This window comes from Lactuca serriola, chromosome 2 (assembly GCF_051521515.1).
Source record: "Lactuca serriola cultivar US96UC23 chromosome 2, Lser_US96UC23_V15, whole genome shotgun sequence".
NCBI lineage: Eukaryota > Viridiplantae > Streptophyta > Magnoliopsida > Asterales > Asteraceae > Lactuca > Lactuca serriola.
Window position 1 is genome coordinate 165,615,465 of NC_136409.1, and position 14,355 is coordinate 165,629,819.

The 14,355-nt window shown below is 34.9% G+C and overlaps 3 protein-coding genes across 3 annotated transcripts; 2 read left to right on the forward strand and 1 right to left on the reverse strand.

Moving 5' to 3' along the window:
* Positions 1–2,875: 2,875 nt before the first annotated feature.
* Positions 2,876–5,505, forward strand: LOC145087285 (RNA-binding (RRM/RBD/RNP motifs) family protein). Its single transcript, XM_079025218.1, has 6 exons — positions 2,876–2,973; positions 3,083–3,102; positions 3,883–4,114; positions 4,189–4,338; positions 4,849–4,918; positions 5,054–5,505. Exons 1-6 carry the CDS (start codon positions 2,971–2,973, stop codon positions 5,353–5,355), a joined length of 777 nt encoding a protein of 258 aa, XP_078881344.1. The 5' UTR covers positions 2,876–2,970; the 3' UTR covers positions 5,356–5,505.
* A 2,285-nt stretch (positions 5,506–7,790) lies between these two features.
* Positions 7,791–8,964, forward strand: LOC145087287 (pentatricopeptide repeat-containing protein At1g06140, mitochondrial-like). Its single transcript, XM_079025220.1, has one exon. The coding sequence runs from the start codon at positions 7,903–7,905 to the stop codon at positions 8,842–8,844; it is 942 nt and encodes a 313-aa protein (XP_078881346.1). The 5' UTR covers positions 7,791–7,902; the 3' UTR covers positions 8,845–8,964.
* Positions 8,867–12,559, reverse strand: PLDDELTA (phospholipase D delta). Its single transcript, XM_079025219.1, has 9 exons — positions 11,456–12,559; positions 11,044–11,361; positions 10,658–10,966; positions 10,505–10,573; positions 10,255–10,399; positions 10,031–10,179; positions 9,751–9,903; positions 9,378–9,578; positions 8,867–9,288 (listed from the first exon to the last, which is right to left on the reverse strand). The coding sequence occupies exons 1-9, from the start codon at positions 12,368–12,370 to the stop codon at positions 8,992–8,994; spliced, it is 2,556 nt and encodes an 851-aa protein (XP_078881345.1). The 5' UTR covers positions 12,371–12,559; the 3' UTR covers positions 8,867–8,991.
* Between the last annotated feature and the right edge of the window lie 1,796 nt (positions 12,560–14,355).

Here is a 14,355-nt window from a genome sequence, read left to right on the forward strand (position 1 = left end):
CATTTGAGGATTAGATTTGGTATTTGGACTAGTTGAGTTTGAGTAATTACCTTAGTTGTTAATTAGGGTTATTTTGGATGATACGACCAATTCGGGTGTGAGATTATCAGTCTTTTGTGAGAGGTGAGTCTCCTTACTATATTGTCTATGTCATAGTATGTATGCATGCTAACCAACTGGGTCTTACTTGATATTGTTGCTATGTGCTACCGAGTGTGTTGTTAACCCACCAAGACTGTTAATAGTCTCCAGGGTTGCTTATAACCCGTCGGGTGTGCTATTAGCCTATCGAGACTGCTGATTGTCTTAAGAGTTGCCGAAAACCCACCGGGCATGCTGTTAGCCCATCGGGATTGTTGATAGTCCTCAAGGTTGCTGATAACCTATAATTGTTTATTTTGTGTTGTGTTGTATGTGGTATTTTAGGGAACTTAGTAAGCCTTGTGATTTCAGTTATTGATTAATGTTTTTCAGGTACATTAGATGTCACGAAAAGGCGAATGCTTGATTGTACGTATTCGCCTGCAGACTGTGTTTCCGGATGTTTTGATACTCTGATATTGTGTGATGACTGTATTTGACACTTATGTTTTCTTAATATGGGTTTATGAACAATGTTTTATCTAAATTAAAATGAAAAAAAAATGGTTTAAAATTTTGGATGTTACATATTCTCTGCATTTTTATTTATAATTTTAAACAAAATCCCCCTTTTCATTTTATTGTTTTGACTAGTATGTGTCTTACGTAAAAAACATTGACTTCTATATTATATCCATGTGGATTTAACCATACTCTCATGCACTACCATTTAGTGCAACCAAACAATTATTTTATTACCCCTTCATTATTTGTTTAGGTTTTAACGCACCAAACAAATTAGCGTTGTTGTCGGATACATGTTATTTCAAAAAAATCATGCCAAGATCTTTACGTACATGTACCCCGCTAGATTTCAATCCAAAAATCTAGAAAAACGCAAGGAAGCTAAAGAAAGAAACGAAGATTCAGAAGCAGAAAACAAACTTTTCAACTTCATCACCTTCTTTTTCGCCAGAAATCACCAATCCACAAGGCAATTTATTATTAAACGATCCCGAACTCAACTTTACATCTTTCGCAAAAAGAACTTCCATTGTCACCCACTCATAGTGCAAATAAATTATATCCGTCATCTTCCATAAGATCTGAAACCACATGATTTTTCGATTTCGAACCTTCCACTCTAGAAGCAACCATGGTTGTTCCAAAAACAACATTATGGTAGTGGGAAACTCAGGTGGTGGTGAGGCAACCTATATGCATCAATTTTCTAGCTGCCAAAAAATTCAAACTAAAATATGCGATAATCCACCTTCTTTCGAGTTACCGAGGGCTGGAAAACGAAGATCCTCGCAAACTTATGAAAAAGTTTCATGTCGTTTGTTCCTAAATGAAACAAAATGCCATAATAGAAGTTTAGACAAAGTTAAGAGCATTGTCCTTTTCACCGGAAGATTCAACGAAATAATGGTTATACGATCTTTCATTTGGCTTCATCTCTACATCGAACACGATCATGAAGTTAATTTTGGAGAAATATTTTCCGGAGCAATGAGTTTCTAGCCTGCATAGAGATATTCTTGGTATTAAACAAGGAAAACAAAATTTTTTACACATTTACGGGGAACGTTTTAAAAAGTTGTGTGTACGGTCCCACAACATGGAATCGACGATTACCTGTTCTATAGTGGTTTTGCGAATGACTGACTCATGGATCGAAGATTGGTAAATACTTCAAGTGTCGGATCTATGGGAGATATGATACCAACCTAAATCTGGACGTTGATCGAAAAGCTGATCATAGAATCCACACATTTTGCTAACGAAGACAAACGATATTCTGATCACAAGTTTTAAATTTGACGTATATATCAATATTTTTAAGTATGATATAAATTTATATTCACCATAAAAAATTTCGAAAATCAAGGCCTAGTTCGAAAATGTTAGAAAAAAGCTCTTGTCGAATTTGTTTGTTTGTTTGTTTGTTTGTTTTTTGTTGAAAAACATAGTTTGAAAAATAATAATGAAGTTAAAAAAAAAAAATACTCCAATCGAACTCAATGAGTATTTAAGTTATTCTTGTAATTTGAAAACGATGGTTATTCTTGTGGAATAAGGTCTATGTAATTTTATCACTTTGGTTAGACTTGGCAAACGTGTCATGTTGTGTCGGGTTCGTGTCGTGTCAAGACATTAAACGGGTTGAAAGGGCTTGACCTTAACCCGACCTGTTTAATTATCGTGTCGTGCCGTGTCAACCCGTTTATTTTCGTGTCGGGTTTCGGGTTAACGTTTAGGCCTTGTAAAAGGTTGGAAAGTAAGAGTTGTGGAGGAAAAAAGGAAAAAGTGAAACACTGAAGTTATGAGATGGAACGACAAAATTTATAGTAAGTTTATATTAAGTAACTTTGAAAATTTGAATAATAGTTCTAATTATTAAGTTTGGTCCAGTACAAGTCTATAACATATAATATATTTATAAAAATATGAAATTTATAATAAATAATATATAATTAAACGAATCATATTTGAGTCATATTCGAGTTGAAAGTTTTGACCCTAACCCTACCTGTTTAATTATCGTGTCGTGTTGTGTCAACCCGTTTACATAAAAGTGTCGAAATCTCTGACCATAACCCGCTAATTTCATGTCGGGTTCGTATCATGTCATGTTTTGCCAGGTCTAATTTTAGTTATGTAAAATATCATTGAAAGGGCCTCCATGTCAATTAACGTAAAGTTAGATGTCTTTTTGTCAATTGAGTAAAGTCTCTAGACATTATTGTAAAATGAGCGAGCGCCTGCCCCTTTTCACGTTTCAGTAAACATTTTTTTTAAATAGCGTCGAAAAGAGGTCTGCTGCAAAAACCCTCGAAGAAGATAAAAAAATCAAATTTCGCGATCTAGGGTTCTTGGCTGCAAGAAATGGTGAGCTCTTTCTCCGTCTGTGTTTTTATCACCTGTTATTTCCGTAAACATGAAAATTCATCCGTTTTTTCTCACACATTTTTAATGCGTTTACTCTTATCATTTACAGGCTGACTCTCCTCGACGAAGGTAAACCCTAAATTCCTAAACTTCGTTTTGTTCTTATTATTTCTCGATTCTTGCTTATTGGCGTGCTTTTCGTTACCTAAAGTTTCTCGATTTGTTAAAACCTACCTGTATTACTGTTTTTATCATGTCGAAACCCTTTACGAGGTTAGACTGTGTTATTCGTTAAATAAAAAGATACTATTAAGAGTATGAAGTGGAGATTCGTGTTGTCAGATTGGAATAGGGTCTGATACTGAATACTGAGCTTCGAGTAGCATGTTATTGTACATCGACATGTCCTTAAACGGAGTTATTGTATTTTCCTTGAGTTTTAATGCAAAATGTTTCAGAGCACACACTATATGTTTTTTCCTTTTTGAGCGTGAATATTTTGAATAGCTTGCTGCGAGTTGGAAGTCTTGATATCTTCATAGGATTGCATGTAATCTTCCAGTTTCCTTATAATTATAATCTATAATACTAGGATATGGAGCCAATAAACTGCAAAGTAAAATCTTTTGTCACTGTATGTTAGCATTTTCTCCAATTTGTATGCCTTGAATCAGAATTTTATGTTTACACTCATCATGTAAGCTTAGCGAATCTACAATTCATCACATAATGCTTCTTGATATAATGCACAGCTTGACAAATGACAACAATGAACATGATTATGTGAAACAATTCTAGTCCCTCTTACAAAATAACAAATATTCAAACAACATCTAGGCTACATACTATGAAATGTCATATTTTGAATGTTTTAAGTGCTTGATGTATGGATATGAATATGATTTCCAGGTATTCACGATCTCCCCCCTATGAAGCACCATCCAGGTCAAGATCCAGGTCAAGGTCTCGATCTAGGTCAAGATCCTGGTCAAGGCCAAGAGGTAGGCCAGCATCAAGGTCAAGATCCAGAAGTCGTGGAAGGGAAGAGGTTGTAAATCCCGGAAATACCCTTTATGTAACCGGCCTCTCCACACGTGTCACACAAGAACAGCTAGAAGAACACTTTTCAAAAGAAGGAAAGGTTAGTTTATTTCCAAGGGCGTAAATGTCTTTTTCTTGGAAATGACTAAAGACTAATACTTTTTCTTTCTTTAGGTGGCCAACTGTTTTCTTGTTGTGGAGCCTCGTTCACGTATATCACGTGGGTTTGCTTTTATAACAATGGATACTCTTGAAGATGCAAATCGCTGCATAAAGCATCTTAACCAGTCTGTTCTTGAACATCGCCAGATAACTGTAGAGAGGGTAAGTTAAGTTAAGTTAAATTAACTTAACCATGGTTTGAAAGTATATTGAGGTTTACTTTACTCTACTGGGTATATTATCAGTTATGTTGGCAGCAATCAATGAATGAATCAATCACAATGCAACTTTTAATCAGCTTGATCAAATGGCCAGCTTCCTAAAACAACAGCATCATTTCACACATGTGTTCAACAACTAAACATAGCAAAAGCTTATTACAACATGGGCATACTTTCAACTAATCAACGGTCATTATCAACTGCAAATATATTCAACTATCAACTAACCGCGGTTAATGGTATCGTTTACCCGAACCTGATATGGGGGTACTGCTAGCCACATGCATTTTGTTTTTTTTACTCATCCAAAGATTCATGGCTTTTATTTTTTCAAAATATTTTATAATGAAAATTTTGCATGTTGATAATGTGTATGTAGTTGAATGATATTTGAGGTATATGTTTGTTGAAAGAAATTTTTCTTGAGGTTGTTTATTTTTATATATTTCAGTCGAGAAGGAAACGTCCAAGAACACCCACACCTGGACATTACTTGGGCCTGAAAAACACTAGGGACACTGGTAAAATTTCCTCCTTTTTTAATCTTTTAGGTGGTGTTTGGTGTGATGGAATCAGAGAAGGAATGGAATGGAATGGAATTAGCCAGTTCTTTTGCCAAATGATATAAATGAGATTTATTGTCATGTTTTGTTTAGGCTATCGTGGTGACAGAGGAGGAGGAGGAGGTGGAGGAGGGAGGTATCGTGGTGGCTCTGGGCGGGATGACTATGGATACCGGAGGTCCCCAAGGCGGTCACCACCACCGTATAGAGGTGGCCGTGATTACTCTCCAAGGAGATCACCGCCACCATACAGAGGTGGTGGTGGTGGTGGTGGGCGGGATTACTCTCCTAGGCGGTCACCTTACTATGGTGGGAGATCAAGGAGGGAGCGAACACGGTCTCCTCCTTATTCCCCACCTTACAGGAGTCCCGAAAGGCACTATGCTCGTCGCTAGATGCTTAGTTAACTTTTCAATCCAAATATATGTTGTGCTTTTTTCTTTTTCTTTTTCTATTGTTGGTTTAAAACGGTGAAATTGGGTCTATCTTGTGAACTCTTATATAATATGTTGCAGACATCTATGTAGTCTATGCTTATGGTTTTAGTCTTTTAGACATGCTTTTAGTTTTTTAATGTTGGAAAATCAAATATGGCCACAATATGTGGAAGAGCACACATTTTCAACCAGTATGAGTATGGTAGATGCATTTTTGGTTACAATGAAGATTTAAATTGTTATTAAAATTATGTGAAGATTCGTTTGACTAAACTTATTATTTTGTTGGTAAATTTATTAAGAAAAAACAAGGTACAAGAAGGGTGGGAAATCACTTGAGATTCGAAAGATCGCGCCACAAAACATGCATAAAAGTTAAAACGTGAGTGTACAATTTTGGCCGTATAATGTGCAAAGTTGCGGTATTTAGAATATAGCAAGAGATTTTTTTTTTGATAGGAAGATAAAAAAAAATTTATGCATATTTTTTGACAAACAAAACAAATGAATTACTAAATGAATCAAAAATAACATGATTTAAAAAAAAAAAAATTTCGATGATTCATTTATACAATGATTTTGTTGTTATTTATTAAAATTGTCATAAAAGTAAATTTTTTCTTAATTTATTTAAAAATGAATCAAAAAGATGTTTTTTGAAAATTTTTTCTTGTGAATAATCTAATGATTCATTTTGTTTGTTCGTTAAAAAAATATATAGAAAAAAAAAAATTCTTACCTTCCTACTAAAATTTTCCTTCTTATTTGATCTTGACTCGCGATATCTATATTCCATTAGACTGTCTGTTATACATTTGACGAACCATCACGAACCACGAATCAATGATGGTATGTATACGACGATCACGAACGAAAATCAAAGGGGGAAAGAAGAAAGACGCAAGAGAGAGAAGAAGAAGAAGGCCATTGGTCATGGTCCTTCGTCCTCCCCACTACAAATCGCCACGACCACGGAGGTCCGGGCTGGTGTGCACGGACAACGCTCGTGGCCACGTAGACCACGAACCCCTTCATTCTTGGTATACCAAACGACCTTATGTGTCGGTCGTGGGTCATGTTCAATGAGATTATTAGTTTTAGCAAACCAGTCAAATTTTGTCTAAAGTATCATTGTTAATTTATATAACCTATTAGTTGTTACATTTATAAGATTTGTATAGTCCTTGGAGAAAATGACTAATATACACTACAAATTTGGATGTAGGACATACTTTTTAGTTCTAAAAATAGGCTACTCCGTAAAAAAAATATTATAAATGACTCAACTTTGATCGTTGATAACATTCCATTTGAGTTGAATTTTGTTTTCATTGTATTATTTATAACAAGGGTTACATATTAAACTCTTAATTTGGATGTCAACATTTCATACTCTTTTAGCTCTAAAATAAACTATTTGTGAAAAATGTAAAAAAAAACCTTCATAACTTTTGCATATGTATTTCATTTGATATTTGTTAATTATTGGTGATATAGCAATTATCAGACCATTTGAGTTTTCTTAATCACAAGGACTAACATGCGAAAATCCAAAAGAAAAATTATAGGCCACTGATCAACTGTTGGGCTTGAGTTGAGTTTTCTGACCCACTAATCTCTTTATTATGTACGTTATGTTTGAGTTTACAAATAATTTCGTCCGTTGACTAGTAAGTTTTATTTTATTAGATAAAAAATAAAAGATATCATCTCTAATAAATGAAGTTCTTTTTGTCACTTGTCACACTTTCATTTAATTTGCTAAATGTTATTTTGTGGTTATTTTAATTTTTTTTTTCCACATGTCATTTTATGAGTTTTTTTTTTCTATTTTATTAAATTTCAAATTATATTTTAATGTAATAAATACAATAAATGTAGTAATAAATGGATATTATTTCACTAATAAACTTATATATTAATTTCAAAATTCCCAAATTTAAAGCTCATTAGTTTTTTTTATTTATTTGAATTATTTGTTTAAATTTAAAGAATAAAAAACATTTCCATTATAATAAATCATTATTTTTCTTATTTTATTATAAATTAAAATTTTTTAAATATTTTGATCTTTATGTTTAATATATATATTTTTTAAATTAATCAATATAAGACAAGGTCTCACAACTATTATTTATTAAATAAAAGAAAGTAATTACTAATAAGCAATATATGATATTTAAACTTTTTTTTTCTTTGGTTGCCTTCTTAGAAGAGAGTAAGGACTAATATATATAGTGTTTCCTACGAAAACTGATTATGGCCCATAAACCCTGTGGTATCATGTAAACGCATATAATTAAGCAGATTAAAAGGGAATCAAATTTGCGTATTATGGGAATCAAATTTGCGTATTATGGTTGAACAAAACGACACAAATGTTTATATGATGAGTAAAGTTGAACTTTGTGACTAGTTAACCCGTGTGACACAAACACCGCCCTAGCCGGCAGTAATCCCCTTTAGTCTCTGAATACTTCGGTTACCTGAGGCTCCGCCATAACCATGCCGACACCTCAGTGGACTATACCCTTCTTCTCCACACTGCTCGACTACTGTTCTTCCACAAGAAATTTACGTATACTCAAAAAACTACATGCCCGAATGATAATCACAGGAATCTCCCACCACGATTTCATTCGTGCAAAACTCGTCTCATCGTATTCAGTTTGTGCTCAATTGCTCGAGGCATCCATTATCTTCTCACTCACTAATCGCCGATCCACTTTCCTCTACAACACCCTTATTCGAGCCTTCTCTTCTCTAAATCACTTCTCCGATTCTCTCATCCTTTTCCGCGAAATGCTCCGTGCTCATAAACCCTTAGACCGCCACACTCTACCCCCGGTCCTCAAATCCTGTGCCGGTGTTCCAGCTCTACGACTCGGACGCAACGTCCATGTCCTTGTTTTCTCAAACGGGTTTGATACCGATGTTGCTAACTTAAATTCTTTAGTAACCATGTATAGCAAGGGAGGTGATTTAGTGAGTGCCCAAAAGGTGTTCGATGAAATGTCCGAAAGAAACGTGGTTACATGGTCGGCTATGATGAGTGGGTATGGATTGTACGGGAGATGTGAAGAAGTGTTTGAACTGTTTGAGAGAATGGTTGGTGATGAGGTGGTGCCAGATGAACTGACATTTACAGCGATTCTTACTGCGTGTAGTCATGGTGGATTGACTGAGAAAGGGAAAGAGTACTTTGAGATGATGAAAGATAGATGTGGATTGAAGCCATGTTTGGAACATTACACTTGTATGGTTGATATGTTGGGGAGGTCAGGGAAGGTGGAGGAGGCGGTGGCTATGGTTAAAGAGATGGATGTTGTTCCAGATGAGGCTTTAATGGGTGCATTGGTGGCTGCGTGTAAGACTCATGGAAAGGTGGAATTAGCTCAGAGATTATTAATTGAAATGACCTATGCAAGAAGGTCAATCTCAACATAATGGATACATAACACATTTCAGATCATGGACTATGATAAAGATTGTATAAAGTTTCAACAGTGAAATCAGTGTTACAAGTTACAATATGCTTTAATTCACAAATTCCTTAAAAGTCCAACATATTTACTATCTTAACAAATTCACAAATCATGTTGTTAGAATATCGGGCAGTGCGGGCGAGTGGGATCCCATGACTTTGCCTCCAACATCAGGGAAATTCTCAAATCCGGGCAGCGAGCTCACCTTCCCATCACCATTAACTTGTAATGGATACCTTAAAAGATGACCTTCCAATGCTGTATACTTCTCATCTGTATATCGTTTCCAGTTATCTTCAGCTATTTTATTAACACTATTTACACACTCCAAACTTTCTGGCTCCATGTAGCATTTCTTTAATGCCCCCAAATGTTCAGCCCATAACGACATTCTATAACCATACACCTGAAATTTGTATTGTTTTGCAAAATTATTATTTTTAAGATAAAAAAAGAAGGGCAAGATATTGTAGGTGTGGTGATGTGATATGACACCTGTCCATATGGGTGTTGGTTTTTTGATGCCCACGTGTGATGGGGTTGATATGAACCCATGGCTATTTCGGTGTCTTTTGAACCAGCTAACGATCTTTGATTAATGTTGGCAGACCCGAGGATTACATACTCATCATCCACTATCATTCCTTTAGCGTGTACATAAATCATGAATCTCATGAACTTTTGTGAATCTGAGACCTATAATACAATCAACTTGTAAACCAAATGGACAAACTGTTGTATGTATAAATGATATTTAGAAAACCTTTTGATAAAATGACTCTACAATTGGATAAACAGAAGGAAAAAATAGACGAAGACTTTCTCTTTTAAGTAGAAAGAAACATATATAGCAGAATCAATGATATACCTTGTCATCTGAAAATAATTGATTCATTTTAAAAGGCAGTTCTTCCCGTTTCCCAAGGCAATAGAAATTTAAGTAGTCTTGAGGGTGTGCTTTTAGTTGCATGGATTTGATTGCTTGTGTAACAACGTTGTACATCATTTGCATTGTCTGCCTCTGCAGATTCCAACATTTTGGACGTTAGATTATCCATTGAAATATGTATCTTAATATTTGCTTTTGGTTTGAACCATTTTATACTGTATTTTTGTGATTATATTTTTTTAAAGAAATTAAATAATACCTGCCAATAAAGAATTTCTTGCACTGTAGCAGAAGTTGGGACACCCTCAGGCCACATTGGTATCACAACATAAACCGAAAATCTCTCATTCTGTCTTATCTTACTTGCTATTTTTTGAGCCAACTCCATAGGGATTAAGTTATCAGCTCCTAAAAATTATCGAAATATCCACATGTTATCAAACACAGATTACAAGATTTTGAAATTAAAATGAAAATTGGAACCTGCGTTTTCATATGACCATGCGTATGATGATCCAATGAAATATTGATTTTCAATGTAAATGAAATGCTGAGCTGATCGAATCGCTTGGATATATGCTGTTTGAATACTCTTGTCTATAACCATATTTTTTGCAGTAATAAGATTCTGCAAATAAACATCAAAACATATTAATACTAAGTAAGTATCATATGATGGTCATATTCAGAATTATTTAGATATAAAAGAGAAAAAGAAGCTTCAATTGTTAACCTGTGCCTCAGCAACATCCACAGTTTTGGGAAATCCTTTCAAAGATCCAGAATCAATAGACCGAAAAATCTACAATGTAAAAAAACCATGAGTTTATGTAAGAAAGAGACTATTTTTTTGGAGGAAGTTGATGAAAATCATGAAATTTGTCACCTGAACGTGCCAGTTTTCAGGGTCTTCTTCACTGGACACGTGTAACATTGGATCATCTTCAGGAACAATGGTGTGATCTCCATGTTCTGGAACAGGATACTTAGGGCTAGCAATCCATGAAATTCGGTCAATTTTTAACAATGCATCATCTTTCCAATGAGCCATTCTTTTAGCAACTAATGCAAATTCACGCCATTTTGTAGCTTTTCTCCATCGTTGTTCAAAGTTTAGAAGAACATCATATGCAGCAGGACCATCGATTTTGCAGTGTAAGTCATGCCATGGCTGCCTTGGGGCCTTTGTTCCTGCCTAATTTGGATAATAAGAAAATTGAAATTGGAAATCAATCATTGCAAAATAATGGAAGGTGGGAATGGCAAACTCACAGGGAAGGTAGGTTGGTGAAAATCGTCTCTGAATACAGATTCAAGATCTTTAAATAATCTATGTTCAGGTGTGTCATATCTTCCATCACAGAGATCAAGACCACCTAAAAAGGCTGTAATCTTTCTGTTATTGTGGTATGATAATGATTGTGTATCCACGAGAACACATTTCTGATGGTGTGTAAAAGCACCTCCAACAACCTGTTGTTTGAAAAGCCCTAGTTTACCACTTCCATAGCGAGGTGAAAGCACACAGTGCACAGATGAATGCCTGAAAAACTTCCTGGTTTCTTCATCGTGAGTTTGCATTACTCCAGTCTGAATCGATCACCATTAAGACAATTAGCTCAGATCGATCAAACCACATTGAACAATTAGAATGCTGAATTGTAGATTGATATTGAAATCTTACCGTGTTAATGAACAGCTTACTGTGAGAAGTTTTATCATCCCAAACCAACAACAAAACCCTAACCCCTTCTTCGGATTTGTATTTGAGCAATTCACCAAGTGTCAAGTCACCACCTCTGGGCAATTGACGAGTGGGTTCTCTGATTAGTTTAACTTTGTCAAAAATGGACCAACCGACGATGTATATCATATGATGAGCTGATGATATAGCCTCACATATATCTTCCCAACACGAATTGTGCTCATAAACCTTACCTCCGTCCAATTCAATCTTAGGCATCATAGATCCAGGCATGATGTGAGCATCCTGGTATAATCTCACCTCAGAACCTTTCCTCACCGGAAAATATGTGTTCCGGACGCCTTTCAGCTCCGGATCTCCAGCAATCCCGTGCCGGTAAAGCGGATTAGTTTCACAGGGTACGAACTTCATCTCCAGCCTCAGCGACGCGTCATCCTTGCGTGAATTTTTCAGAGGGAACCAACCGCTGATCACTTTTCCGGTAGCGATCTCCTCCGCAGGGATGTGAACGAACCCCAACAAATCAGCTCCGAAAATATCGTCGTCTTTCACTTCGAACTCCAAGTGAACAAGCTCGTGAGCTAACGGAATGATAAATCGCTCGTTCCACCTTGGGTTTTTGGAGTTTTTCAACACACGCGTACGTGCGACGGCAGCTTGAGGCACCGATACTTTGACGTAAGGATCGCTTGCAATGATCTTCCGTCCGCTGGAACGCAGTTTCTTGTCTGGGGATCCAGCGGTAGAGGTGTCTTCCGGGCAAGAATCGAAGGACACGCAACGGAGGATGTGACCGGTGACTACATCCATATTCGGTAAATTTTGAGCTTCGATAACTTGGAGATATAAATCACCATGTAAGCATACAACCTTCGCTGAAGCATTATCCGCCATTTTGCAATTTGAAAAACGGATTAAACAAATCGAGCAACCTCAATATTCGAAAACAATCAATGAACTACAAAACGCACGTAATCTACACAGGTTATGAAGTGTTTTCTGTGAATATTTGGCACAGTGGCTAATTGAACGGAGGTGAGCTGATAACAATGGCGTCGCCACCATCCGTTCGCGCCATAATCAGCTAGAAACTGTTGTATGGGAAAATCTCTTGGGCGCGGTGGTATTTATAGTACATTTTGATTTAATTACATAAAACACCCTTAAGGTTTGTGGTTGTTTCCAAAACTAGTTTGGATACACAATAATTTTAACAAAGAGTTATATGATAATTTAAATAAGTCTTCAAGATTTAAAAACATAAATAATAATAATAGTAATAATAATAATAACAACAACAATAATAATAATAGTAATAATAATAATAATGAAAACTTTTTGAGATGATTATCCGATTATTATCATGACTAATAAAGTCCCAATAATGACATTTTGACAAACACATTTTATTATCGGACATAGGTATTGAAAATTTGAAATAGCCAATTTTTTACTCAACACATTTGCCATGAAGATGTTAACATTTTTTTTTCTATTTATGTAAGACTGATTTTGTACGTATCTAATATTTGATAGATTAAATTTTATAAAATCTAAGCCAATAATACTATGCAATTGCTTTTTTTTTTTTTTTTTTCAAAAAAAGGCTTTGTAGTTTCATTTTTAGAAATTAAACGTAAGTGTTTTGGTATGGCCCAAGTGTGTGCTTTTGTCAAAGGATAACTTTGATTCTCCATTTGCTAACTCACCACATAAAAAATTGGCATATTCAATGGTTTCTTTCTTTACGATTATTCTTCCTTCCTTGTATTTTGTTTGCATTTTTATTAACATCACCTGTATACCTTAAACTCTTAAAGTTATTGATTATATATCCAAGTTTTATCATCAAGTCAAGTTGATTATATTTGTTAAGTTTGTTGAAATGAGATTACACTTAACTAAACGTTCACTACTTGATTTATTTATTACTCTATTTTTTTGTTAAGACATATAATATACTTTAATTTTTGATCCTTAAATAGCTCTGTACTTTTGTTGGAAAAAATGGGTTTCGCTCATTTTCAAACACAAATTTCGGTTTGTGCATGATACCAAAATGGAAATATGTTTATGCATGAAACCAAAAGGTCTTCTTCTCGGTGATACATTCATTTTCGTATAATCTTCAAAACTCAAATTTAGGGGGAAATAGTGCAAAAGTTTACTATAATTTTATTAACATATGTTATGGAAAAAAGTGTCCAAAACCTCAAGCCATCTAAACACAAAATACCATATTAGATATATAAAGGCCTCAGATTCAACACTTCAACCAAACGGGTTACATGTGAACCAACACAAATGAATCACATGAGGGTTTGTAAAGATTAACACGCACATGAAGGAATTTTAGAATGTCATTCGCAACTTTTATACTTCAAAACTTCAAAGTGTAGATATCCAAGTTATCAAGTGCTAGACCATACTAGTCTCAAACCCACCTAATATATGAATACATATGATCATGATTTTAGAAACTCGAAATTTCTTGAAAACATATGAAATGCGTCCCCACTTCAAACATCTTTTCTTTAAAACATTTACATGGGATAAATGCATAAAGTAATACCTATGGAAATCTAGGTAATATATACATATAGTATTGCAAGTAATATATAAATATATTATATCATGCAAATGAAAACTCAAAGTACATTTGTTATATTTTGGGGACATATTTAGGAACCAACATAATTACCATATCTCAAAATTATTGAAGATAACATCAATTAGAAGTTTAGAACCCTATTTCATCCATATAGTGCCTAAGAGTCGACAGAAACAAGTATAAGACTTTCATTTCTCATATGTACCCAAAAGCCTTTTCGCTTGGAGCCCTTGTATAGTCTACATAATGACTTTGTAAGTTCGTACAA